Source organism: Phasianus colchicus, chromosome 16 (genome assembly GCF_987193195.1).
Source record: "Phasianus colchicus chromosome 16, bPhaCol1.hap1.1, whole genome shotgun sequence".
Taxonomy (NCBI): domain Eukaryota; kingdom Metazoa; phylum Chordata; class Aves; order Galliformes; family Phasianidae; genus Phasianus; species Phasianus colchicus.
This window is the reverse complement of record NC_143451.1, coordinates 37,384-61,733: the sequence shown is the minus strand read 5'-3', so window position 1 is coordinate 61,733 and position 24,350 is coordinate 37,384. Positions and strand designations below refer to the sequence as shown.

Genomic DNA, 24,350 nt, shown 5'->3' with positions numbered 1-24,350 from the left:
CAGCCTGTGGTAGGGAACCCATTTTGCAGGGGGGGTTGGACTCAGTGATCTCTGGAGCTCCCTTGCAACCCCAGTTTTGTGATTCTGTGATTTTATTCATTGCTTCTTGCAGCAATGCAGCGTTTCAGAAGAGAGAAAAGCACGGCGGGCGTAAACTGGGTTTCTGTGGTTGGTAAAGCTGTGCTGAGAACTGGGCTGACTACTGCACCTGGAAATGTGTGCAAAGTCTGCAGACACAGAAGAATTACTTTTCCTTGCAGGTTGAGCTTGTCTAAGGTAGGTGATTGCTAGGTGAGCTTGTGCTTTAAAGCATCAAGTTGTATAAATAAGGAAACTTTAAAAGCAAGTTTGCCAGTTCTTTTTTACCTAGGTGATTTTTTGCAAGGAGAGATTTGAAATGCTGCTTGCTAATGGAAGATGGAGAGAGGAGAATCAAGTCAAAGGCATGCTGTGCATAGCCACCACGTAGCATCTGCGCCGCTCTCCCCCTGCACAAAGGAGGAGCAGCTCAGCAAGCTTGGCCTGGGCCATGGAAGGGAGCATACAAACATCTGGACCAACCCCAACGGAGCGGGTTCTGCAGGTTGGTTGTCTTCTGCTGTTTGTCTCCCATCCTGTTGCTCAGGGGTAGATGTGTTCTTGATCAGTGCTAATAGGAAACTTTCATGACATTTTTGTTTCAGCTGTCCCAATGCTTTGATCCCTTGCTGCTGGGATGGGGCGTTTGCAGAATGACAATGTCCAGTCAGATTCTGGGGATGAGTCTACGCACCGGGGTATGTCTGGCAGGACTGAGGCTTGGGGACCAGGCCAGGTCCTATGAATTTGAGATCTGAGTTCAAGCCTGTGGGCATCGTCCAGGAGTTGGGGAAGAGTACGAGGCAAGGAAAGTTGGGTAAGAGGATGAGGCTTCGGACCAGGAACCTCTTCCATCGGTATTAAATCTTGTTGTTCTCTTTTTGGATTAGGAATCCATGTGGGTCTTTTTATGAAGAATAGCCTCGTTGTGCAGCTTATGAATTAATTCATTCACACCTGTTAGCTGGTTTTCTTTCCTACATGAAGCTGCAATTGAAATGGACACTTTGTGATCTGATCCCCTCTGGCATGCTCAGATCAGCCAAGTTGGCAAGGTCTGGCACAGGCTCATAGGCGAGGCCACAGCAGCTCTTCCGTTGTGACACAGAGCAGGGACATAGAAGTGGAAGAAGGCCCCACAGCTGTACAGGGGAAATTCCACACAATCATCAACTTTCCATCTGAAAGGTAAAGAGGACTTTGTTTTCCAGCAACCATCATCATTGTTTGGGTGGGTTGTGTTGTTGTTTTTTTTTCCCCCATTATTTCTTGCGCCAAAACATGCGGAAACTAAATTAAAGTAATGGTGCCTGAAGTGAATTGTTGCAGTGAATCTCCGCTCCCTTTGGACTCTGAGATTCAACTAACATATTCGGTTTAGCCACACGAGGCTGCCATTCCTTCCTTGCTGGGCACGCAGTCACGAGATGTATAAAGCCATGCTGACGTCTACCCTGGCCTGAGCTGGCTCTACCTTGAAACGTTGGGGTTTTCCAGCTGTCGGGGCCACATGCCTGAAACCAGTTCCGGTTCTCCTCTAAGCAGAGCTGTTGGTCAGACCTGCTGGCACTAGAAACTAAACTTGGCGGTGAGATGGGGCCGACGAGGTGTTGATGTCAGAGTCAGAGGTGCTTTTGAATTTCCTTTATGGCTGCACGGTTCCTCAGAAAGCAGTTACGCCTGCTGGCTCCAGAAGAGCCATCCCTTAGATGCTGTCCTGTACAGCCGCGGAGCCTTTGCTCACGTGCTCTGCATCTTGCTTGACACAGTTTAGGGGAATTTAGCCAGCAAGACTTCAGGGCTGAGCTATAGGAGCGGAACCATCCTCAACTGCTTGAAAGAGAGCGAGTTTCTAAGTTGTGCTTCAGCAGAAACCAGGCGGTGCCAGGAACAAGCAACTGTTGGCAAGAGCTCAGTGCAGCTCTTCCCTCACCCCGCACCACGCACGACTCACACCAGTCACTGTTTTCTCTCTCCAGACAACGTCCACCCAGCAAGACGAAGGAATCACCAGCTGGCAGTTGGCGTTCCTGCTTCAGCCTGCGGAAACCATCCTCTGTGGCCAAACGCCGACTGCAGCGCAGTCCCAGGGAGCCCTCAGAGACAGAAGTCGTGGTGCTGGCAGGTAAGGGTGCGAATCCAGCTTTCAAAGCCTTGCTTTTCAGCAACATAGAATTCATGCAATACAAGTGGACTTGTACCTCCTTCTAGCATTCAAGCCCGTGCCTAACAACAACTTCGGTTAACTCCTGTCTTTCCCAAATGAGTCTCTTGTTAAGTCAAGATCTGGACCTGCACAAGGATTGCTGTCAAGACAGTGGCACTGTTGCTGGAAGCCTATTTGCTTCTTTCCGCCATCACTACCTAACCAAATGTCAACGACCGCTTTCATAATTCAGCCTGTCAGTGTCTCGGTTTTGTTTCCCTAGGGGGGACGAGGAGACCACGGGATTCTTTGCTCAGCTGACAGCGCAGACTTAATTAACAGCTATTGCTAACTCCATTCTTTGTTGTTGTTGTTTAGAGCTGGCCAGGGAGCATCTAGCATGCTGCTTAAAGCTACCTGACAGACAACACCAAGACATTGGACAGTGAAAGTTTGACACTAACCCTTGTGTATCCTTCCTAGGTGAATCGAGCCCTTGTCTACCCAGAAGAGCCAGGGCAAGCAGCGATGATGCGCTGTGTGCTTCCATCAATGGAGAGCTCTTAGGAAGCACAAACTGCTGCTGTTCAGATGACAGCCTTCCACATAACAACAGCGATGGAGAGAAGGAGCTCATCTGAGTTCATGCCCTCATTTTTCCCGGCTGTGCTGAAGATGCTGACCTGAGCCTGCCAGACACCAGCCTGGTCACCAGCCTGGACTGTGACCCAGTGCCTTTGCAGAGCAGCCCAGCCCAAGCACAGTCCGAGTGCCCCAGCAGCAGCACCTCCATGCAGGAGCAGGTCAGCATCGCTGAGGAGAAGCCGAGCCTCTTGGAGGGGGACTTAGAATCACGCCTCCAGCTCCAGGCACCAGGCAGCAGCACTGAGAGCTCTGAGCCACTCTCTCTGTGACAAGAGAGGATGAGTCCCATCTTTACCCTGGACCTCTCATGCCCTCCTGTCTTTTACATAATAATAAAAGCACGCTCGTGCTCAATCAACGCCTTGACTGCCTTCCGAGTCTTCATTCACAGAGACTGGGACGAATGCAACGAAGAGCAAGGCACTCCAGCTTGCAACGCGATGGCTGTGGGGTGCGCGCAGCAGAGCTTTGGGTTTGTTCCCGTTCTGTCTGGCTTTGGGACGTCTGCAGCGAGAGCTCAGCTACCATCTGGTATGGTAGCAAATGATGTTTAGCATCCTGGATGCTGCTCGTGATAATCCCGAGCTTCCTGGCTGTGGCTTTGTGATGCTTTTCAGGGCTTTTTGATGCATTTCGAAGCCTCGGCTGCTCCCTAACGCCTCTCTCCTCCTGCCGTGTCCATTCCTGGCTCCCGACCTAGGAGCTGGCCGTGCAGACCTGTCGTCATCACGCTGCGGCAGGAGGAGCTCACCTTGAGCAGCATCTCCCTTGCCCCGCCCCCTGCCTCTGATTGGGCAGCGGCGGCGCCGCCCCGCCCCCGGGGTCTCCTTGGTCCGCGGTAGCTCCGCCGGCTGCCGTTGGCCGAGCCGCCGTGCGCGGGAGCGAGCGTTGGGAGCCGGCTGTCGGAGGCGCGGCTCTCCTCGCAGTGCGCCGCTCCTGCCGCCTGGGCCGCCCCGCAGGACAGCGCGGCGGCAGCCGGAGCTGTCCGGGCAGCACCGAGAGGGAAGCCGCGGCGCGACGGGAGCGAGTGCTGAGGACAGCTGTGCCGGAGGTGTGCGGGAGAACGGTCCCGGGACGGGGAGGGGGGCCGTGCGGGGCTCCAGGAAGCTGCAGGGAGGCGACGGGGGGGGCTCTAGCGAGATCCGAGGCTGTAGGCGGCTGCGAGGGGGTGTGGGGGTTCTGGGGAGCTGGATGATCGTTGTGGTCCTTTTCTGCCCCCCTGCCGTTCTGTGGTTCTGGTAAATGCTGTGGAAAGTGAAAGTGGTGTTTCTGCATTGGATATTGAAAGGGGCAGTTGATCTAAAGAATGAAGCTGTAGCATGTCCTTAGAAATAGCTGATGTGAAAAGTAAGATTACCATATACGTATTAGTGACATATTTTAGAGACATAGTTACCGAATTACGTGACAAATTCTTTCTCCCAAAGCTGCAACAGACTTCAAATGTTCTAAACAATGTGGGTATAGTATTCTGACCTGGGAAACGTACTGTAACGTTGTTCATTAGGCCAGCAGAAGTGAAGTCCATTGAACAGACTCTCAAGGAGTCGGGGCCTTTACACAAAGCAGAACTGTCCCACTCTGTGGGAACGTTAGGATGCCGTAGGCAGGCTCCAAGATACTGCCCTCTGTCCTCTTTCCAAGCTTATCTCTAAGCAAGGACAGACGGATGACCTGAACAATGACCCAGTGTAAACGGCACAAATGCTAGGGGGTAATGAAGCAGTTAAGAGGTTATGTTTATGTTGTAAAGTAGACATCCAAAACTTACGACCAGATGTTTGTTAAGAAAGCAGTTGTTAGAAGGCAATTGATCAACTAAGATATTTGTGGTTGGGTGGTAAGGATTTGTGCTTTCTTGGTATTCGTACAATTAGTGAAGTGTCGCGAAAGAGTGTGAACCTGCAGTACTCAGCCAGTGAGGAGCCGGGGAGAAAGAGATAAGGGTCGGGCAGTAGGGGATAAAAGACGTAACACTGTTTTCTCTGCGCTCTCCTGCTTGCAGGAGGCCCGCCATTGCAGTTGGGAATAAAGATAGATATAACGATCAGAGATACTGTCCTGGAAAATTATTTGGCTATTTCCAACAATGCTTATAAATATCTTAGAGAAAGCCTATTGCATACTTGTCCAAGGTACTAGACCCTGTATCTCGAGGTTGGCCTGAATGTGTCCAGGTGGTAGCAGCAAGTGCCCTATTGGTAGAAGAGAGTATGTGTGTACACTTTGGGGGTGTAAGGAGTAAATTGTTGGGACTTTGATAGTATGTGTTTGTCCCCCCCAAAGAGATTGCTCCTCATTTTGAGGCATGATCATTAACAAAAAAAAAAAAAAAAAAAAAAAAAGCAAATTAAAAAAAAAAAAAAGGAATGAGGGCAGGAATCCACTCCTTGACCTCTTAGAAAAGCACGGTGCCAAATTCTCCCCCACGGAGATGAATTGGGCACAGAATAATTGGCCCAACTTAGAGGGAGTTGTGGATCATATAGATTCCCTCCACAAGCAAACTCGTATGGTGGAGGAAAAGGGAAAATCAATCACTTGTGCAGTTTCAGGAGCTGCTCTTACTGCTGCCGTAGAGATCCACAATGAACAGCACACGGCAGAAACCCAAATTATTCAGTCCTTGCAGGAATTGGTTACAAAGACAAATCAGAAAACCTGGTGATCCTTCTCTGCCTTCCGATAGAAACTGGGCATGCATATGAAGAGACTGAAAGTGGGTATTCTGATGTTCATATCGAGGAGGTCTCCCTATTCTGCTACAGAACTAGCCAAATAAAGGAATGTTTTTGGTTACACACCTAGGAAATCAGTATGTGTGGAAAGTGCCACTAACAGCGGGAGATGAGATCCTGTTGATTGAAAAGGAATCAGAGGGTTACTGGGGACCACCACTGGCAACCACTGTGCCCCGTGGTCCCTTACTCAAAGAGCTGATTATTGGGATGATTACTCCCCAGGACAACTAGTGTTGATTGATTTGCCCCACCCTGGTCCTGTCCCTTTAACCCTCAGGGAGACTCTTAACAAATACATCTGAAAGGCTCAAGATGATCAGGAGGAAATGTACAAAATTAGCTATCTGGATTTCACCTACCTTCTAACTTTGGTTCACTTGGGACCAGGAAGTTTTATGTTTGTTTTGTTTTCTTTTCCAGTTATGCTTCCTCTAACCTTGGTTCCTTTGGAACCGGGAAGTTCTCTCTTGTTTTCCAAATGCTAATGAATGCTGATCCTATTTCTGTGCCTCACATGTTCCCTTCTCGCTCTGTTCCTTTCTCTGGGATCCCCATGGTATCATTAGTCACTGTTTTGGACAGGAATCTTCTTCAGATTAATTTTTGTAATTGCTTATGATGACCTTACCACAGTCACTGGCTGCTCATGGAGCCATGCCCATATTGGCCGTACTGGGCATATGGGACTGAATTCTAATTCTAACAGAGGCTTAACCCTTTCAACCATGGTTAAACACAGTGATTAAATGCATTCAGGAAATGAATAGGGCCAGGATAGCACTGGCCGATTGCCCCCAACTCCGGAGAGATGCAGGATAAAGAATAAAACTAGGGTGTCAGATTAACAAGTGATCTTGTGCATTGCTACACCCCTGCAGTTTTCCCTATCAGCACTGGGAACAAATCAGCAGTTATTATGTAGTGTATTATCTCAGTGGGAAAGAACTAATATAAAAAGTCCACCAGTTAATTGTAGATGCACTTGCCATAATTCAAATAATGTCTCCCTAGCTCTAAGTTGTGGAAGGTAAAAGAAATGCTTTACCCACTGAATTTTGAAAGGTGATTTGGGACAATGCATACAAATTTCAAAGAGAATTTTAATCTTGGTGACATCTAGTTAATTTTACTTGTGATCCTCTCACTAACTATGCCACAGCTTTTGTCCTAACAATATGCAATGCTTTGGTACATATCATATACCTAATAATTGTGCTGGGACTGAATCACAATGGGGTTGGGTTTTTTTTCCTGCAAAGAAGAAAGAATCCCAAATGCTTGTGGAGAAAGAAGATTCAGGGATTTCCTTTTCTTTCTCGCTAGCAGATCTTGACGCTCTCCTGTTCCTGCCTGTGGGCTGCTTGTCATGCCAGAGTCCTGCAGTCTCCAGAAGCTACCCCACATGGTACCAAAAGAGATCATGGACCTGGATTCAGGCATTCCTCATTCTCCCACTGCATGAGCTCTCATGGAGCAGCATGCTCCTCAAAAGTGGTCATGGTCATTTTGTGCAATTACACAGTGTTTGTGTACTTATGTAGGAATGGAATGTTGTTTCTGCATTAGAACTAATAACGTGAGTATTTTATGTCGTTGTTTCTGCTCCCATCTTGTGTTGTTTGTCAGTACTAATAGCTCTTCTGTCTCTCCCAAATAGCATGGGTTTGTTCTTTTCTTTTTGGGTTCAGTATCATTTCTTGCCATTATGGAGTGTTTCTCTTCCTTTCCTTTGTTTTCCATGCTGTTAATTGACGCCTCATTGGAGCTACAATGACCCAAACACAGACTACTATGCACTGACCAAGTGAGATGCAAAAAGAAGAGGTAGGCTCCAAAACAGGCTTCGGGTGAGTGCTGTGTATGACTTGTGGTTTCTAGAATGACACCTAAGTCTTACTAACCCGTGTTGTTTAGTATCTCGTGTGGAGGTTTCTTTTCTCCTTCCAGGACTGGAGACTCCAGATGCTATTGCCCTTCCTGATCTCTTTGGGTTGCAGTGTTAGACATGCCCACATGCTTGGAAAGGGGTGATTCCTTCATCCTTATTAGAAAATCTTGTCTTGTGTTCAACAGGTGGCATTGGAGAACTGTGGCCCTCTGAGCCGTGCGAGGACGGTACTGAGGCTCTTGGTGGTTACAGCAGGAAACCAGAGCCATAGATGGGTGCCAAGATGCACTCCTTATTTTGTCCGACAAGCTATGTTGACCCCTGAGGCCACTCCCATGCTTGTAGAGGTCCTATATTCATGGCATTGGTTGTCCCTCGTGCTCACTTTGTGTTCACCAGATGTTCTTATTTTACACCATCTTCCCCACCATATACTTACAAGCAAGTGTTCCTCTTGGTCTCCATATCTCGCTCTGGCCAGGCAGATGCGGTGTGCCAACAAAACAAAGCATGCAGACCCTGAGAAGAAAAAAAAACAGGAGAGAAGCTGTCCTGGGTGAGACAGGAGAAGTGTCCCTTGAAGGGATGCTCCACTGGCACTGCCTCTCACATCCGCCGCCTGCACGTTCCTTCTCTCTCTTGTCTTCTAGGGCTCACAAAGTTCAAATGTACCCTGATGGAGTTCAACTCTAGCTTGACCAACACTCACCACGTCCACAGTAGCTGGCTTAGGCTCCCAATTACCAATGGGATGTCTGCGGCTTCTGTCACTCCTACCAAACACAGGTTTGTTCTTTTCTTTTTGGGTTCAATATCATTTCTTGCCATTATGCAATGTTTCTTGTTTCTCTTTCCTAGTGTTTCATGTTGTCAATCTGTGCCTCATTGGAGCTACAGCGACCCAAATGCTGACTGCTCTGCTTTGACCAAGTGAGATGCAAAAAGAAGAGGTAGGCTCCAAAACAGGCTTCCAGTGAGGGCCATGTATGACTTGGGGTTTCTAGAGTTAACTTCTTCTTTTTCAGTTCCCTTTCCAGTTCTCTTTTGTTTCTTTTTTTTTATTTCCCCCCCTTTTTCTAATTTATTTTCATTTTCTAATTCACTTTCTAATTGTAATGCTTTCCTTTTCTCCGATTCCTTTTCCAGTTCCTTTTATTTTTTTCATTGCTGTTTCTGAATAATTTTCTAATCTGTTTTTTCCCTTTCTTTTCCTTTTTACCTTTTTCTTTTTTCTCCTTTTCATTTTCTAATTCTTTTACATCCTTTTCTACTTCCTTTTATTTTTCTTTCTAATTTATTTTAAAAGTCTTTTTCCAATTCTTTTTTGTTTTGAATTCTTTTTCTACTCCTCTAATTCTTTCTTTTGCTAATTCTGTTTCCAATTCTGTTTCCGTTTCCAATTGTTTCTTTCTCTTTTTCTTCATTATGTTCCTTTTCTTTGTCATATTCCTTTCCATATTTTTTTCTTCATCATATTACAATTCCCATTCCAATTCTCATTCAATTTCTTTTTCCTTTACCAATTATTTTTCCATTCCTTTTTCTAAATCTCTCTTTTTCTCTTTCTAAATCTGTTTTTTCTTTCCTGTTTCTAATCTATTTTGTTTTTCTATTTTTTTTCTAATTCTTTTCCTATTTCTTTTTCCTGTTGCAAGTCTTTTTCCTTTTTCTATTTCCTTTTTTTTCTTTTTTGAATCCCAGTTCTTTTTCTAATTGTAGTTCTTGTGTTCTCTTTTTCTGGATAATTTTCCATTTTTTTTTTTTCCTATTTCTTTGTCTAATTCTAATTATTTGTCTAATTTTTTTTTTAATTTTCATTTTTTTTCATTGTTTTTCCAATTCCTTTTCGTTTCCTTTTTCCACTTCTCATTCTAACTTTAATTCTTCGTTTTCTTTTTATAATACTTTCTGTTTTTTCTAATACTTGTTTCATTTTCTTTTTTCCTTTTCTAATGATTTCTCTAATTCTTTTTCTAATTCTTATTCTACTCTTGTTTTTTTCTTTTTCTAATTCTTTTTCCAAGTCTTTTTTTCTTTTTTTCTATTTCGTTTTTTTTTCTAACTCCAACTCTTTTTCTAATTGTAGTTCTTTTTCTTTTCCCCATTCCAAATCTTTTCCCCAATCCACATCCTTTTCATTTTTTCTATTTCAGTTTTTTTCTTTTACATTTTCTAATTCTTTTCTGATTCTTCTTTTTAATTCGTTTTCGATTTTTTTCTGTCCTTTTTCTGAATCAGTTTCTTTTCTTTTTCTGATTCTAAATCTTTTTCTACTTCTCATTGTAATTCTTGATACTTTTCTATTTTTTTTCTTTATATTTTTCCTTTTTCTAATTCATTTTATTTTTTCTCAATCTTTTTCTAATTATTTTTGTTTCCAGGTTTTTCTTTTTGCATTTTTAGTTTTTGCAGTTTTTTCCTTTTCCAATTATCATTCTAATTCTTTTTCTTTATCCATTGGTTTTTCTTTTTCTAATTCCTTTTCTTTTCATATTCTTTCTCTTGCTCTAGTGCTTTTGTTTCCTTTCTCTTCTTTTTCATTTTCCAATTCTTTTTTCAGTTTTGATTCCATTTCCAGTTCTGTTTCCAATTCTTCATCTATTTTGTTTTCCACTTATTTTCTCAGTTCATTTTGTCCAATTCCTTTTCTTTTCATTTTCTTTTCCATATTCTTGTTTTTCTAATTCTATTTTTTCTAATTCTTTTCTTTTTTCTTACTCTTTTATTTTTCATGTTCTATTTTTATCTTTTTCTAGACTTTTTCTCACTCATTTTCTAATGGTTTTTTATTTTTTCACTCTTTTTTCATTTTCTAATTCTAGTTCTTTTTCCAATTCTTTTTCTAATATTTTTTTCTAATTTTTTCTCATTTCCCAATTCTTTTTCCAGTTTTTTCTTTTTCCAATTCTAATCCTAATTCTTCTTCATTTTTCTTTTTCTAATTATTTTTCTCTTTCGTTTTCTAATTCTAATTATTTTCTTTTTCTGTTTCTAATTCTAATAATTTTTATAATTAGAATTCATTCTTTCCCCTTTTCTTGTTTTTTTTTTCTATTTCTTACTCTAATTCTTTTTCATTCTTTTACTTTTTATCTTTTTCTAATTCTTAATTGTTATCCTTTTCTAATGCTTTTTTCCCTAATTAGTTTTCTTTTCCTTTTTCTTTTTGTAATTCTAATTCCAGTTCTTTTTTTCCTAATTCCAGTTCTTTTTCCACAGCCTTTCCCAATTCTTCTTCTAGTTTATTTCCAATTCGTTTTCTATTTATTTTCCTAATTCCAATTATTTTGTCTTTTTCCTATTCCCGTTCTAATTTAATTCTTCTTTTTTCTTTTTCTAATAATTTTTCTTTTTATAATTCTAATTATTTCATTTTCTATTTCCTCTTATTATTCTTTTTCTATTTCTTTTTCTACATCTTTCTTTTACTCTTTCCTTTTCCCTTTTTTCTTTTTTTTTCCCCCTATTTTCTTTTTTTTGTTGTTTCATTTTCGTCTTTTGTGAACCTGAAGTACTCAGGCAATGAGAAACCAGGGGAGGAGAAGGTAAGAGTCAGGTAATAGGGCATGAACAATGTCCTACTGATTCAGATTTCATTATTTGTGAAGAAAATACTACCAGTCTACAAGGGACTTATCCAGTTGGGTTGCATTGCCAGAATTCCAAACCCAAATAAACCAAAGGATGCCCAATTTTGTGGGTTTTCACTTGGTGTACTTGTATTGTCTGTGCGGATTCATGGTATTTTTGTACAGGTTTGTGGGTCTTCACTGGGCTTTGCAGAAGTCCGCCCTGGTTCACTGAAGACTTTTCAGGATCACTGGTCTTCACTGAGGTTCCATGAAGTTCACGTGGTTTTGTAAAATTTTGCATGGCTTCACTTCTGTTCACACTAGTTCACATATCTTCACTTTGGTTCAGTCAAGTCTGCACAATTTTGCTGGTCTTTGCTGCCTTAAAATTTTACTTCTTTTCTTAGTCCCTGACAGTTTGCAGGTGGAATCTCAATTTCTGAGTCATCTAGTGCTGCTGCCACTTCCCCCACCTTTCCAGGGTATGTGCCTGCAATTAAAATATCTACACACGGATACAATTTCACATTCTAAGGCAGTGAAACTTTCTGTCAAAGTTCAGTGAGGTGGCTTGAACAACAGTGGGAGTCTGCTGAAGGTATATCGTATCCCCTCCTGTGTAAAAGCAGAGTTTCTTTATCCTCTTCCTGCAAGGAAACTGTAAAGAACATGTTTTTTACATTGAAAACTGCCATCCAAATAGGCTCCAAAGCCTATTTCACCTCATACTCCAGCCCCAAACCATCAGTATTTCAGACCAAACTCCAGGTTCAAGTCCTTGCTAATTCACCCCAAATTGAGCTCCCAAAACCTCATTATTTCATCCCAAGTATCAGCCCCAAATCCTTACTATTTTCCCCCAAACTCTACTCCCAAGCCCTACCTATTTCACCCCAAACATCAGCCCCCAACACCCCCTGATGTCACCCCCCAAGGATGCTCCAGAATAACTCCCCCAGCGTTATTCCTTAATATCATCCCCCTATCATCCCAACGTCACCCACCAGCATCAACCCAACAGTGTCACCCCCCAACATCACCACAGTATCAACCCTCAGTGTCACTCCAACATTGTCATACCCCAACGCTCTCACCCCAGCATCAGTCATTCATGTTAAATCCCAGTGGTACTCCAACATCACCCCAATGGTGTCACCCCAGTGCTACTTGCTGATGTCAACCCTATTGATATCCCAACATCACTTCACCACAACCACAGTGTCACTTCCTCCAGTGTCGCTCTCTGAAATGTTAGATAATTCCATTAAGTGGGAAGCAGAATCTCCCTAAGCAAGTGTGCTATTACTATCTGACCCTTGAGAGATGGCAAGCCACCGAAGAGGAGAGAGAAGGAACATGCCAGAGGTAGATTCGATTGGCAGCACCAACACAGCATCCCCCACTTCAAAGTGCACTTCCGTGCTTTCTCCCGCTTTCATTCTCCCCAGGGTCTGTAGGGTTTGTTCTACTTGCATGCTGTACTCATGCGGTCAGCGTGTGATACAGAGCCCAAGTGGAACATCAACTTGCAAAACAAGTCTTTGCAAGAACAAGACCAAATACCAAGGACAGCTCTCTCCACAAAACATTTGCAGCCACAGCCACAAATATCAACTCTGTTAAAACTGCCAAAATACCTTATTCAATTCCAGGATCATTCTTCAGTCAGGGGCCTTTAGATCCCCAACAGTATCACCACCCAGCATTCACTCCCTGATGTCACTCCCTCCAGAAAAGCCCCAACATCACCCTTGTCACTAGAATGACACACCAGAATCATTCTCCAGTATCCCCAATGTCAGCCCCCAGTAATACTACAACATCACCCCAGTGTCACCCCCCTGTTGAACCCCCCCAGCAATAACCCAACCTCATCCCCCCAACATTACTCCCTAATATCACCCCACTGTCACAGCAGTGCCACCCCAGTGTCATTCCTTGTATCACCCCAACAATGTTCCCCCAGCATCACCCCCTGATGTCACCCCCAGTCATACTCATTACCTCTCAGTGTCACTCCCCAAAATAAACCCAGTGTCACCCCAACAATTTCACCCCAGTAATGTCTCCCCCAATGTCACACTTAACATCACCCCAGTGTCACCCCCACGTTCCCCCCAAAACATCACTCCTTGATGTTAAACCCTAGTAATACCCCAACATCAACCCACAACTTCATTCCCCGACATCAACCCAACATCACTTCCTCCAGTGATAACCCAACATCGCCCCCAGTGTCACCCCCTAATATCACCCCTGTATCACCCCAATTTCACTCCAGTGTCACCCCCCAGCTTCACTTCCTGATGTCAATCCCAGCCACACCCCACCAGGACTCCCCAGAGTCATTTCCAAACATCACCGCAGCGTCACTCCCTGTTGAAACCCCCTTAAGATAGGGATAGCCCAATATCCTTCCTAGTAACATCACCCCAACAATATCATTCCTTGATGTTACCCCAAGCGATAGCCCAACGTCACCACCCAATGTCTCTTCCTTGTCACCCCAACGTCATTTCCTGATTCCTCCCTCAGTGATACCCCAACATCACTTCCCTTCCAGCATCACCTCAATAATATCACCCCCCCAACAACATCACTCCTTCATCTCATCCCCCAGAGAAACTCCAACATCACCCTACAGCATCACTGCACAACCTCGACCCAGTTTCACCCCAGTATCACACCAGTGTGCCCCCATCAGTGTCACCCCAACAATGTAACCCCAATATCACTCCCTGATGTTACCCCCTAGTGAAACTCCAGCAGCATCCTAGTCTTATCTCAGTGTAACCTCCCAGCTTCACTCCAACAATGCTACTCAAAAAAAAACCCCAACATCACCCCCACCAGTAATTACCGCCTGTAATACTGCAATGTGGTGGAAAATGCAACAACAATAGCATTAATAGGTTGCAATAAGTGAGGACTTGCTCAAACACAGCAGCTGTGAACACAAAAACAAGGAACAAAATCTGCTTAACTTTAGAAGATCTCAAGCAAGCAGGGACCTCTAGCAAAAGCCTCCCATTCCCACTGCCAACACTTAAATAAGGCCTGGGAGGAGGGTGGAGCCAGGATCCACCCCTTCCATCACTCAGGTGCGTTTCATGAACCTGAGCTCCTCTGGTTTGTCCCTTCTCAATCATTGTTTCAAGCCACAACTTAGGGTTTCCACTACATTCCCCCCAACAATATCACTCCAACATCACTCCCTGATGTCCCCCCCTGTGATAGTCCAACATCACCCCCCAGCATCACCCCCCCACATCATCCCAGCCCAATGTCAGCCCTATGTCACCCCAGTGTCACCCGCAGAGTCACCAATTTTAGAAAGTCAGGCAATTTTACCAATTGCCTTTGAGGACAGACTTGAATCAAAATATGTGTGCCATTGTTGCTCATCCACTGATAACACTCCCCTTGCCGGACAGGCAGATCCAATCGCCTGCTTGTTATTTGTCTTTTTTTTTTTGCTTCAGGCCTTATAGGAACTGTTAGGTTACAGTCAGAAGCAGTGATTGAGCACGTGGTGAGGGGTGTAGCCAGCCCTGTGAGCACAGGTGGAAGCAATTCACCTATGGGAGCGGATAGGGCTGACCTTGGCTCCACCCCCTCCCTGACCACATTTAAGGGCTGGGAACAGTAAGGGCAGCATCCCTACCTGGGGGTTGCCTCCTTGGGAGTGAGTGCAGACCTTTGGAAAATGGTGATTGTTGGCTCTTGCTGCTTGTTGTTGTTACGTTGGCTCTTGCTGCTTGTTGTTGTTACGTTGGCTCTTGCTGCTTGTTGTTGTTACGTTGGCTCTTGCTGCTTGTTGTTGTTACGTTGGCTCTTGCTGCTTGTTGTTGTTACGTTGGCTCTTGCTGCTTGTTGTTGTTACGTTGGCTCTTGCTGCTTGTTGTTGTTACGTTGGCTCTTGCTGCTTGTTGTTGTTACGTTGGCTCTTGCTGCTTGTTGTTGTTACGTTGGCTCTTGCTGCTTGTTGTTGTTACGTTGGCTCTTGCTGCTTGTTGTTGTTACGTTGGCTCTTGCTGCTTGTTGTTGTTACGTTGGCTCTTGCTGCTTGTTGTTGTTACGTTGGCTCTTGCTGCTTGTTGTTGTTACGTTGGCTCTTGCTGCTTGTTGTTGTTACGTTGGCTCTTGCTGCTTGTTGTTGTTACGTTGGCTCTTGCTGCTTGTTGTTGTTACGTTGGCTCTTGCTGCTTGTTGTTGTTACGTTGGCTCTTGCTGCTTGTTGTTGTTACGTTGGCTCTTGCTGCTTGTTGTTGTTACGTTGGCTCTTGCTGCTTGTTGTTGTTACGTTGGCTCTTGCTGCTTGTTGTTGTTACGTTGGCTCTTGCTGCTTGTTGTTGTTACGTTGGCTCTTGCTGCTTGTTGTTGTTACGTTGGCTCTTGCTTCAATCTTTCCCTTTTTTGGGGTTCCTGACCACTTTCAAGGGCTGGAGACCATAAGGGCAGTACTTCTCTATGGAGACTTCTTCCTTTGGGGTGTGGGGTGAGTGTGTTTGGAATGGGGTAATTGGTTCCTTCTTTATTGCTAGATTGTAATCTCCCTTTCTGGGGGGCTCCTGATCACATTTAAAGTCTGGCATCAGAATGAGCAGCTACTGTACCTGGAGAATGTTTCCTTTAGAGCATAGAGTGAACCCTTAGAACAGAATGATTCATTCTTTATTTCAGGGTTGCAATCTCTCCTTTTTTGGTAGATCTTGACCCCACTTAAGGGCTGTAGCAGCCTTAAAGGTGGTATCTGTCTTCAGAGACTGCCTCCTTGGGAGTATGGGGCGAGGTCTGGTCCTTGAGAAAGGGTGAGTGATTCCTTCTTATTTTAGGGCTGTGATTTTTCCTGTTTTTGGGGCATCCTGACCACATTTAAGTGCTGGCACCTGTAAGGGCAGCGTTTATCTCTGTAGGCTGTCTCCTGTGGAGCATGGGCAAGTGTTGGTCCTTGGGAAGGGGGTAAGTGGTTTCTTTATTTCAGGGCTGTAATCTCTCTCTCTCTCTTTTTTTTTTTTTTTTTTTTTTTTTTAGTATCCTGACCACATTTAAGGGGTGGAAGCCACAAGGGCAGCATCTCTACCTGGAGACTGCTTCCTTGGCAGTGTGGGCTGAGTGTTCATCCTTGGAATGGGATAACTTTTATTCTTTTTTTTATTTCAGGGCTGTGATATCCCCTTCTGGGGTATCCTGACTACATTTAAGGGCTGGTGGCCATAGATGCAGCATCCTGGTGGCAGCTTCCCTTGGAGAGTGGGGTGAGTATTTGGAACGGGGCATGTAATTCTTTATTTCAGGGCTGTGAGCTCCACCTTTTTGGGGGGATTCCAAACTGGATTAGAGCAGCTGTATTTGCATGTTTGTCATCATGATGCCCTTTTTTCTTCTCTAAGGGAGATGAAGGTGTTATCTCCCTTTCTCTGATATGGTGATTGAAGGACTAACATGTTTCTTTTTTTCATTGCTCCCTCATTTCTGGAATGCTTCTATCAGCCTCAGGATAATGCTGGTTAGCTGACTGAGCATTGCTGTTGTGGGAATGCCCAGAGCTAACATCCTTTTCCATAAAGAGGTTCTTCATTCTCCAGGTCTTCTAAGCAAATCTTTGAGCTCGTTATCTTCTGGTTCCACCTCTGTTCACCATTTCATGGTTCTTACAGCATGATCTCCAACCTGGGGCTCCAAACATGGTTTGTGTGCACCTCCATCATCCCATTTCATGACTGTAGTTAAGAGTGTCATGCACTGTTCGAAACCTACAGAGTTGTTTAAGGGCATTCTGTGCGCCCTTACATGTAATAAATCAGCTGATCTCTTTTTTTTTTTTAGCTTGATGGGGTTTAGGGATTGCTGGAGTTTGTCTCATCAGGGGTGTAAGCACTCTGAGATCTACTGGGCAGGTAACAGAGCATTCCAAGCCCCGTGTTTGTGCACTAGCTTGTATGCAGGCAGGTTTCTGATAGCTGTGGGAAGCTCACTTAGGGATCAAATGGGTTGCAGGTGGCTCACTTTTCTCCATGGGGTCTATTCTCCCAGCCTGCTGCGCTACACGGCTGATGATAGAGTGAGGTGCTTCGACCAGGACATGAAGAACACTCCCAGAACATAGTGGCCATCTGCTTCATCCTCACTGAGCGTAATATGGTCTGCACCACTTGAGCATAGTGGTAACAAGTATTCTGTTCCTATTTTGTCTAGTTCTCTCCCATATCTCCCTTACAAATTTGTCAATGGTAATGGATCCCAAGGCATTGTTCTCAGAGCACATCGTGACTGATCACCTTGGGATCCTACAGTCCTTTCTGTTTGAACAGCAGATCTGACTTCATCTTTATAGAAGGCCAAGGATTATCCTCTTCTGGACCAATGTACTCAGCATCACCCCAGATATCTTCATCCTAATTGTCTGGAGATCCTATTAGTTTCCTAATCTCTATGACACCCAAACCCCCATCCCTCTTCCTTCCATCCCCTGTCCCCCATTCAATAGCTCTACAGCTCTGGTTCCCAACAGTGTGATGAAGTGAGGTCCCTGGTCTGCTGAATACTGGGACTGGTCCAGAGAGGCTCTGTGACGCATGCAGATTATCCCAGCTGGAGTACTTGGTACCATCTGTAATGATCTAGTCCAACTGCCACACAATAAACAGGAACATTCACAGCTAGATCAGGTTGCCCAGAGCCTGTCCCAGCCTCACCTTGGAAGGGACAGGGCATCCATCATGTGTCTGGGTAACCTGTTCCACTGTGTCACCACCCTCACAAGATTTTCTTGATATCTAACTTAAATTTTTTCTCATTCTTCCCTTTAGGTATTGAAAGGCTGTTACCAGGTCACCTCAGAGCCTTCAATTCTCCAGGCTGAACAGCCCCAATTTTCTCTCTTTATAGGAAAGGCATTCCACCCCTCAGTTCATATTTGTGGCCATTCTCTGGATGTACTCCAACAGCTCTATGCCTGTGTCCTACACTGCAGCCATCCAAATCCAGACACAGCACTCCAGGTGAGGCCTCACCAGCGTAGAGCAGAGGGGCAGGATCATCTCCCTTCACCTACTGACAACGCATCTTTGGATGGAACCCAGCATACAGTTGGCTTTCTGGGCTGGGAAGGTACATTGCTGAATGCCCACTACTCAGCCTGTTGAGGTCCCTCTGGATGGTGTCCTGTCCCTCTGGTGTGTCACTGCACCCCACAGCTTGGTGTCATTAGGGTGCACTTGACCCTCACTGTCAATGTCACTGATGAAGAGGCAATCCTGGATGTTTATACAAACTTGGCAAAGAACCCCTTGAGAGCAGCCCTGCAGAGAAGGACTTGTGGATCCCAGTGGATAAGAAGCTGGATGTGAGCTAGCAGTGTGCACTTGCATCCTGGAAAGACAACTATATCCTGGGCTGCATTAAAAGAAGAACGGCCAGCAGAGAGGGAGGTTGTTTGTATTTTTTTTTTCCTCCTCTACTCGGCTCTCGTGAGGCACCATCTGCTTAACTGCGTCTGGGCCTGGAGCCCCCAGCACAGGAAGGACTTGGAACTCTCAGAGCGGGTCCAGAGGAGGGCACTAAGATGATCAGAGGCCTGGAGCACCTCTCCTATTAGGAAAGGTTGAGGGAACTGGGCTTGTTTAGACTGGAGAAGAGAAGGCTCTGGAGAGACCTCATTGTGGCCTTCCAGTACTTGAGGGAGTGGATAAACAGGAGGGGAAACAGCTGTTTATGAGGGTGGATCATGATAGGACAAGGGGGAGTGGTTTTAAACTAAGACAGGAGAAGGTTAGGTTGGATATTAGGAGGAAGTTTTTCACTCAGGGTGGTGATGCACTGGAACATGTGCTTTAGAGTCACTTCCAGGAGGATCTGTTCTGCGATCATTCACAGCACAGAGGTGAGACTGACATGTTGGTAGTTCCTAGGGTCATCCTTTTTATCCGTAATAACAGGTGTGCTGTTGCCTTTTTTCTACTCACCAGGGATTTCACCTGACTGCCACAACTTCTCAAATACCATTGAGAATGGCTTGTTGACTGCATCAGCGAATACCCTCGTGACTCTGGGATGCATCTCATTGGGACCCATAGACTCCTGGATGTTCAGGTTCCTCAGGTGATCCCAAACCCTATCTTGACTCACAGTGTGGGGCAGGGAGGTTGTTGGTGGGGGTGGCATTGCTTTCTCAATCTCCACCTGCACAGCCAAAGGTGAGGGCTGGGTATAATGAGCAGTTATCAGAGAAGATGGAAGCAAAAGTGTTGTTGGGTATTTGAGCCTTTTCCTTGTGCGTTGTTCTCAGCTACAGTGCTGCTGGTGAGCAGCATCATGCACAGAATGCAGCCCCCCAATGTATGCAGGGTAGTGCTTTCATTACTGTGCAGCATTACTGGGAGCTGTGGTTCTCCCAGGTGCTGTAACGACTGCATGGAGTGATGTGTGGATCTTCATGAGAAGAGCTAGGAATGGAAAGCTGGATTTCCGGGAATGCCCCAGAATCCCACTTTGCTGACTGGTAATTGTCTGCCCAGCAGGTAAGGGCAGTGTACGCACACCAATGTTTACCCATTATGTAGCGTGGCACAACGTAGCACTCCCAGAGCTCTTTATTGCATTTTAGGGTACCCCAAAGGCTGCCTGTCCTTCCCACATTCTATTTGTCTCTGGCCTTTCACTGCAGTGTTCTCCTTCTCTTTACCCTAGACATTCTCTACTGCATTTTCTTGCTCTCTTGTTTTGGTGTTCTGTGCCCCATTGTCTTGGCCATTGTACTTGGCTTTCTTTGCTGCATTCTCTTCAGTGTTTGGTTTTGGTGTTTCTTGCCATGTTCTCTTGGCCTCGTGTTTTGGCATTTCTTGCCATGTTATCTTGGCTGTTGTCCTCAGCATTTCCTGCCATCTCACAGCCATTGCCTGGGCGTTCCCTGTGACATCCTCCTCAGTGTCCTGTTTTGGCATTCCCTGTGGCATTCTCCTTGGCCTCCTGTTTTGGCCTACCCAGCCACCTTTTCTTGGCCTTGTGCATGGGCTTTTTTTGCCATGTTCTCTCTGGCCACTTGTTCTGGCGTTCCCTGCTACATCCTCTTGGCTTCCTGTTTTGGCACTTCCTGCCATGTTCTCTTAGCCCTTGCCTAGGCATTTACTGCTGTGTTCTCTTAGCCTTCTGTTTTGGTATTTCTTGCCATGTTCTCTTGCCCGTTGTCCTCGGCATTTCCTGCCATCTCATAGCCCTTGCCCGGGCGTTCCCTGTGATGTCCTCCTGGGCGCCCTGTTTTGGCATTCCCTTCCCTGTGGCATTCTCCTTGGCCTCCTGTTTTGGCCTACCCAGCCACCTTCTCTTGACCTTCTGTATTGGCTTTCTTTGCCATGTTCTCTTTGGCCGCTTGTTCTGGCGTTCCCTGCCACGTCCTCTCGGCCTCCTGTTTTGGCATTTCTTGCCATGTTCTCTTAGCTCTTGCATAGGCATTTCTTGCCATGTTCTCTTGGCCTTCTGTTTTGGTGTTTCTTGCTGTGTTCTCTTGCCCTTTGCTGTTGGCCTTCCCTGCTGCACTCTCATTGCCCTCACCATAGCTTTTTGTTGTCTATTTTCCTTGTTTTTGCCCTTCCCTTAGCCTTAGCTGTTTGCTTTGCCTTTACCTTGGATTTCCCTTTGCTTGTCCTGGGAGTTTGGCTCGCCTTTGCCTTTGGCTCTCTGGGATTGGCTGGGAGGCAGTGTTAATTGTAATCTTGACCTGAACCCCTAGCTTACTGAGAGCTCTAACGATAATTACATTTACCTGCAATGTGTCTGTCACCCTAACCCTTAGCCTGATGTAAAAAATGTCTCTAACCCGAAATGCAGCAATAAAAATAACACCCCTTCTTTTCTGTCAAAGTAACCTTCATCCTAATTGTAGTGCAGAAAAGAAGTCATAGTTAGTTTAACAATTCAAGCCAACAAATAGCATTAATTATATCCCTAATGCTCCTTTGTGACATCATTAGAGCAGTGTGCACAGGGTGCAGCCCCCACATATGTGGAGCAGTGCCTTAATTACTGTATTGTGTCCAACAGGTGGCAGCGGAGAGCTGTGGCACTCCTGAGCGCCATAACAACTGCACAGAGCGATCTGTGGCTCTTCATGAGAACAGCCAGGAACAGAAATCTACATTTCCTGTGATGCCCCGGAAGCCAACTTTGCTGACGGTAATAATCTGCCCAAGAGGTAAGGGCAATGTTTACCCATTACTTAGTAAGACACAAGGTAGAGTACCTGGAGTTCATTTCTGCATTTCAGCGTGCCTTACAGGCTGTCTGTTGTCTTCTTTCTGCGTTCCCCTTGCCTCTCCTCTTTGCCTGATTATTTCTTGCAGCATTCTCTTTGGTCTCTGTTTTGGTGTCTGTGGTGGCGTGGTGTCTGTGGTGGCCCTGCCCTCCGTTTTGGCGTTCCCTGCATTTTTCTCTTGGGCCCTGCCCTCCGTTTTGGCGTTCCCTGCATTTTTCTCTTGGGCCTTGCCCTTCGTTTTGGCGTTCCTGGCGGTGTTTTCTTGGGCCTTGCCCTTCGTTTTGGCGTTCCTGGCGGTGTTTTCTTGGGCCTTGCCCTTCGTTTTGGCGTTCCTGGCGGTGTTTTCTTGGGCCTTGCCCTCCGTTTTGGTGTTCTATGTAATGGTCTCATCAGTCTTGTGCTGTTTTGGCATTCCCTGACGCGGCCTTCTCTTTGGGCCCGGCCCCTGACGCGGCCTTCTCTTTGGGCCCGGCCCCTGACGCGGCCTTCTCTTTGGGCCCGGCCCCTGACGCGGCCTTCTCTTTGGGCCCGGCCCCTGACGCGGCCTTCTCTTTGGGCCCGGCCCCTGACGCGGCCTTCTCTTTGGGCCCGGCCCCTGACGCGGCCTTCTCTTTGGGCCCGGCCCCTGACGCGGCCTTCTCTTTGGGCCCGGCCCCTGACGCGGCCTTCTCTTTGGGCCCGGCCCCTGACGCGGCCTTCTCTTTGGGCCCGGCCCCTGACGCGGCCTTCTCTTTGGGCCCGGCCCCTGACGCGGCCTTCTCTTTGGGCCCGGCCCCTGACGCGGCCTTCTCTTTGGGCCCGGCCCCTGACGCGGCCTTCTCTTTGTTGTTTTCCATGACTTAGCCTTGCCTTTGATGTGTTCAGCCGTAGGCTGAAGAGCCTATCAGGAGCTCGGGCTTTGCAATGTGTATGAGCTTCATTAGCGCCAACATAAATGCACGCAACCTTCTGATTAAAGTTGAGACTTTCTGATCAATTCTGTGGTCGTGTGTTTGTCTCCCGCCGAGCTCCGCCAAATGGTGACCCTGACGTGATAACCCGTTGGATAGAACCAGACGAGCGGCGTAGGAAGTTCGGGTCCCTAAGCAGCGGGGATGGCAAAAGCACTCCAAGAAAGAAGAGGTGCCATGCCTCAGGACACTCTGTGAGACCTGACCGATACGGGCTGCCGGACCTTGCAAGGCTGCAACAGCGCTGAAACTTAGGTATGGAAAGACAAGCAGCTTATCAATTATTTACTCGCTTTTTAGAAAAGCACGGGATAAAAGGAATAGATCTTAATAAAGAGCTCCCTGGATTATTGGCCTATGGTCAGAGCTGGGGTTTGCTTGCTAACCCTTATTCAGTTCATGAGCTGAGTGAGTGGCGGAAGTTTGGAGATGTGTTGTGGGAGGCTATGATAGAGGACGATAAAGTGACAAGGAAACTGGGGAAATTATGGAAGGCAGTTCATAATGAATTGCTTCAGTGTCAGGGAGAGAAAAGGGCAGCTCAACAAGCTGTGGGGGCACACCAGCGAAATGAGGGTTACTGGAATTGGCCGCCAGCAGTTCCTCCTGCCGTAAGCACAATCGTTATCCCAGCTGAACGGGCTACGGGCTCAGAGCCTGTAAATGCTCCAGCCGCGGGCTCGGAGCCAATGACTATTCCAACTGCGCCACTTGTGGAACCATTAACCCCTTCAGCAACTGCCCTAGAAAAGCAAGGCGATGAGCCGGTCCCTGGGGCAGAAAGTGCCCTGGCGGAGGCAATCGCAAGAGAGCGCAGAGAGGCGTGGGCGAGCATAGCGAAAGCATGCATGGAGCAGGGGGATGGTGAAGGCGCGGCGGCGGTGCAGGAATTGGCGTGCCCTGTGACCTATACTCCTTTGGCTGCAGGAGGAATGCAGGCAACCATATCAGCATTAGATTGGAAATTATTGTCACAGCTGAGGGCTACAGTTAGCCAGTGTGGAGTCATGGGTGAGCCGGTGAAGCAAATGTTGGATTTTATCTGGGGTTCACAAATATTGCTACAAGCAGACATAAGGGGAGTAGCAAAGTTGATATTTACTCAGCATCAGTTATTGCTGTTTAATGCTCACTGGCATGATCTGTGCCAGCAGAGTGTGATGATTCAGAGGCAGCCAGGAGATCCGCTGCATGGGGTAACACTTGATGAACTATTAGGGCTGGGACCATACGTGAGGATGGAGACTCAAGCCCTCTTAGGTCCAGACAAATTGAGGGAATCTATGCGATTGGCTAGGCATGCCATGTCCAGAATTAAGGCACCAGGTGGACTCCCCTCATACATGGGAATCCAGCAAGGAAGGAGTGAGGATTTCGGGAGCTTTATTGTTAGGGTAGCGACAGCTATAGAGGCTGCAGGGGTACCTGAATACATGAAGGGAGCTATGTTAAAACAATGTGCATTACAAAATTGCAATTCTACAACTCGTGGAGTTTTAAACACATTGAGTAGTGGATGGACAATAGAAGAAGCACTACAGCGAATATCAAATATACCTAGTGGTCCACAAGCATTATTAGTGAAGGCAATCGCAGATCTGGGTGAGGGATTAAAAGCCCAGGCACAAGCTAGTCAGCCACAGGAATGGCAGCTCTTGCACCTTTGCGAGCGTCAGAAGTCCACACACACTGAGCAACAGATGACACTCCTGCATGAAACACTGGCAGCAAAGGACTAGTGATAGCACCGGAAAAGATCCAGCATACACCCCCCTGGAAATATCTCGGACTGATATTAAACAACACAATCGTCACGCCATGCTTACTTAACAAACTGACCACTACTGTCTTGCTTGCACAAAAGGAAAAAGGGGAAATGGTTGTGCGTACTCCCATTGCAGCTCACGGAACCCACAAAAAGAACGGTGTCAGGATGTGAAATGATGAGAAAGACTGAAACCAGGCTTGAAACGACCATGAACTCATAGTGATTGGGATTATGTGCTTCTTATTATTTGGTTTTGCTTTGTAACTTGTTGTATTGCAAATAGCAGAGTAGTAACCTTTGTTGTGTGGTT

The 24,350-nt window shown here is 46.1% G+C and overlaps 1 protein-coding gene and 1 long non-coding RNA gene across 9 annotated transcripts; both read left to right on the top strand.

Annotated features, from left to right (window-relative positions):
- The first annotated feature begins 332 nt into the window (after window positions 1–332).
- Window positions 333–18,491, top strand: LOC149915680 (uncharacterized). 8 transcript variants are annotated; one of them, XR_016471626.1, is made up of 9 exons: window positions 333–583; window positions 684–1,266; window positions 2,058–2,203; window positions 2,708–3,920; window positions 6,937–8,054; window positions 8,149–8,284; window positions 8,357–8,448; window positions 16,234–16,328; window positions 16,900–18,491. It is a non-coding gene; the product is annotated as an uncharacterized LOC149915680 (long non-coding RNA). The 8 variants fall into 8 exon arrangements; XR_016471621.1 differs by having other exon boundaries at window positions 6,937–8,284; window positions 16,900–16,970; window positions 17,071–18,491; XR_016471625.1 differs by having other exon boundaries at window positions 6,937–8,284; window positions 17,962–18,491.
- A 3,643-nt stretch (window positions 18,492–22,134) lies between these two features.
- LOC149915679 (uncharacterized) lies at window positions 22,135–24,347 on the top strand. The gene is made up of 2 exons (XM_090151364.1): window positions 22,135–22,527; window positions 23,200–24,347. The coding sequence occupies exon 2, from the start codon at window positions 23,205–23,207 to the stop codon at window positions 24,009–24,011; it is 807 nt and encodes a 268-aa protein (XP_090007490.1). The 5' UTR covers window positions 22,135–22,527; window positions 23,200–23,204; the 3' UTR covers window positions 24,012–24,347.
- Window positions 24,348–24,350: the final 3 nt, after the last annotated feature.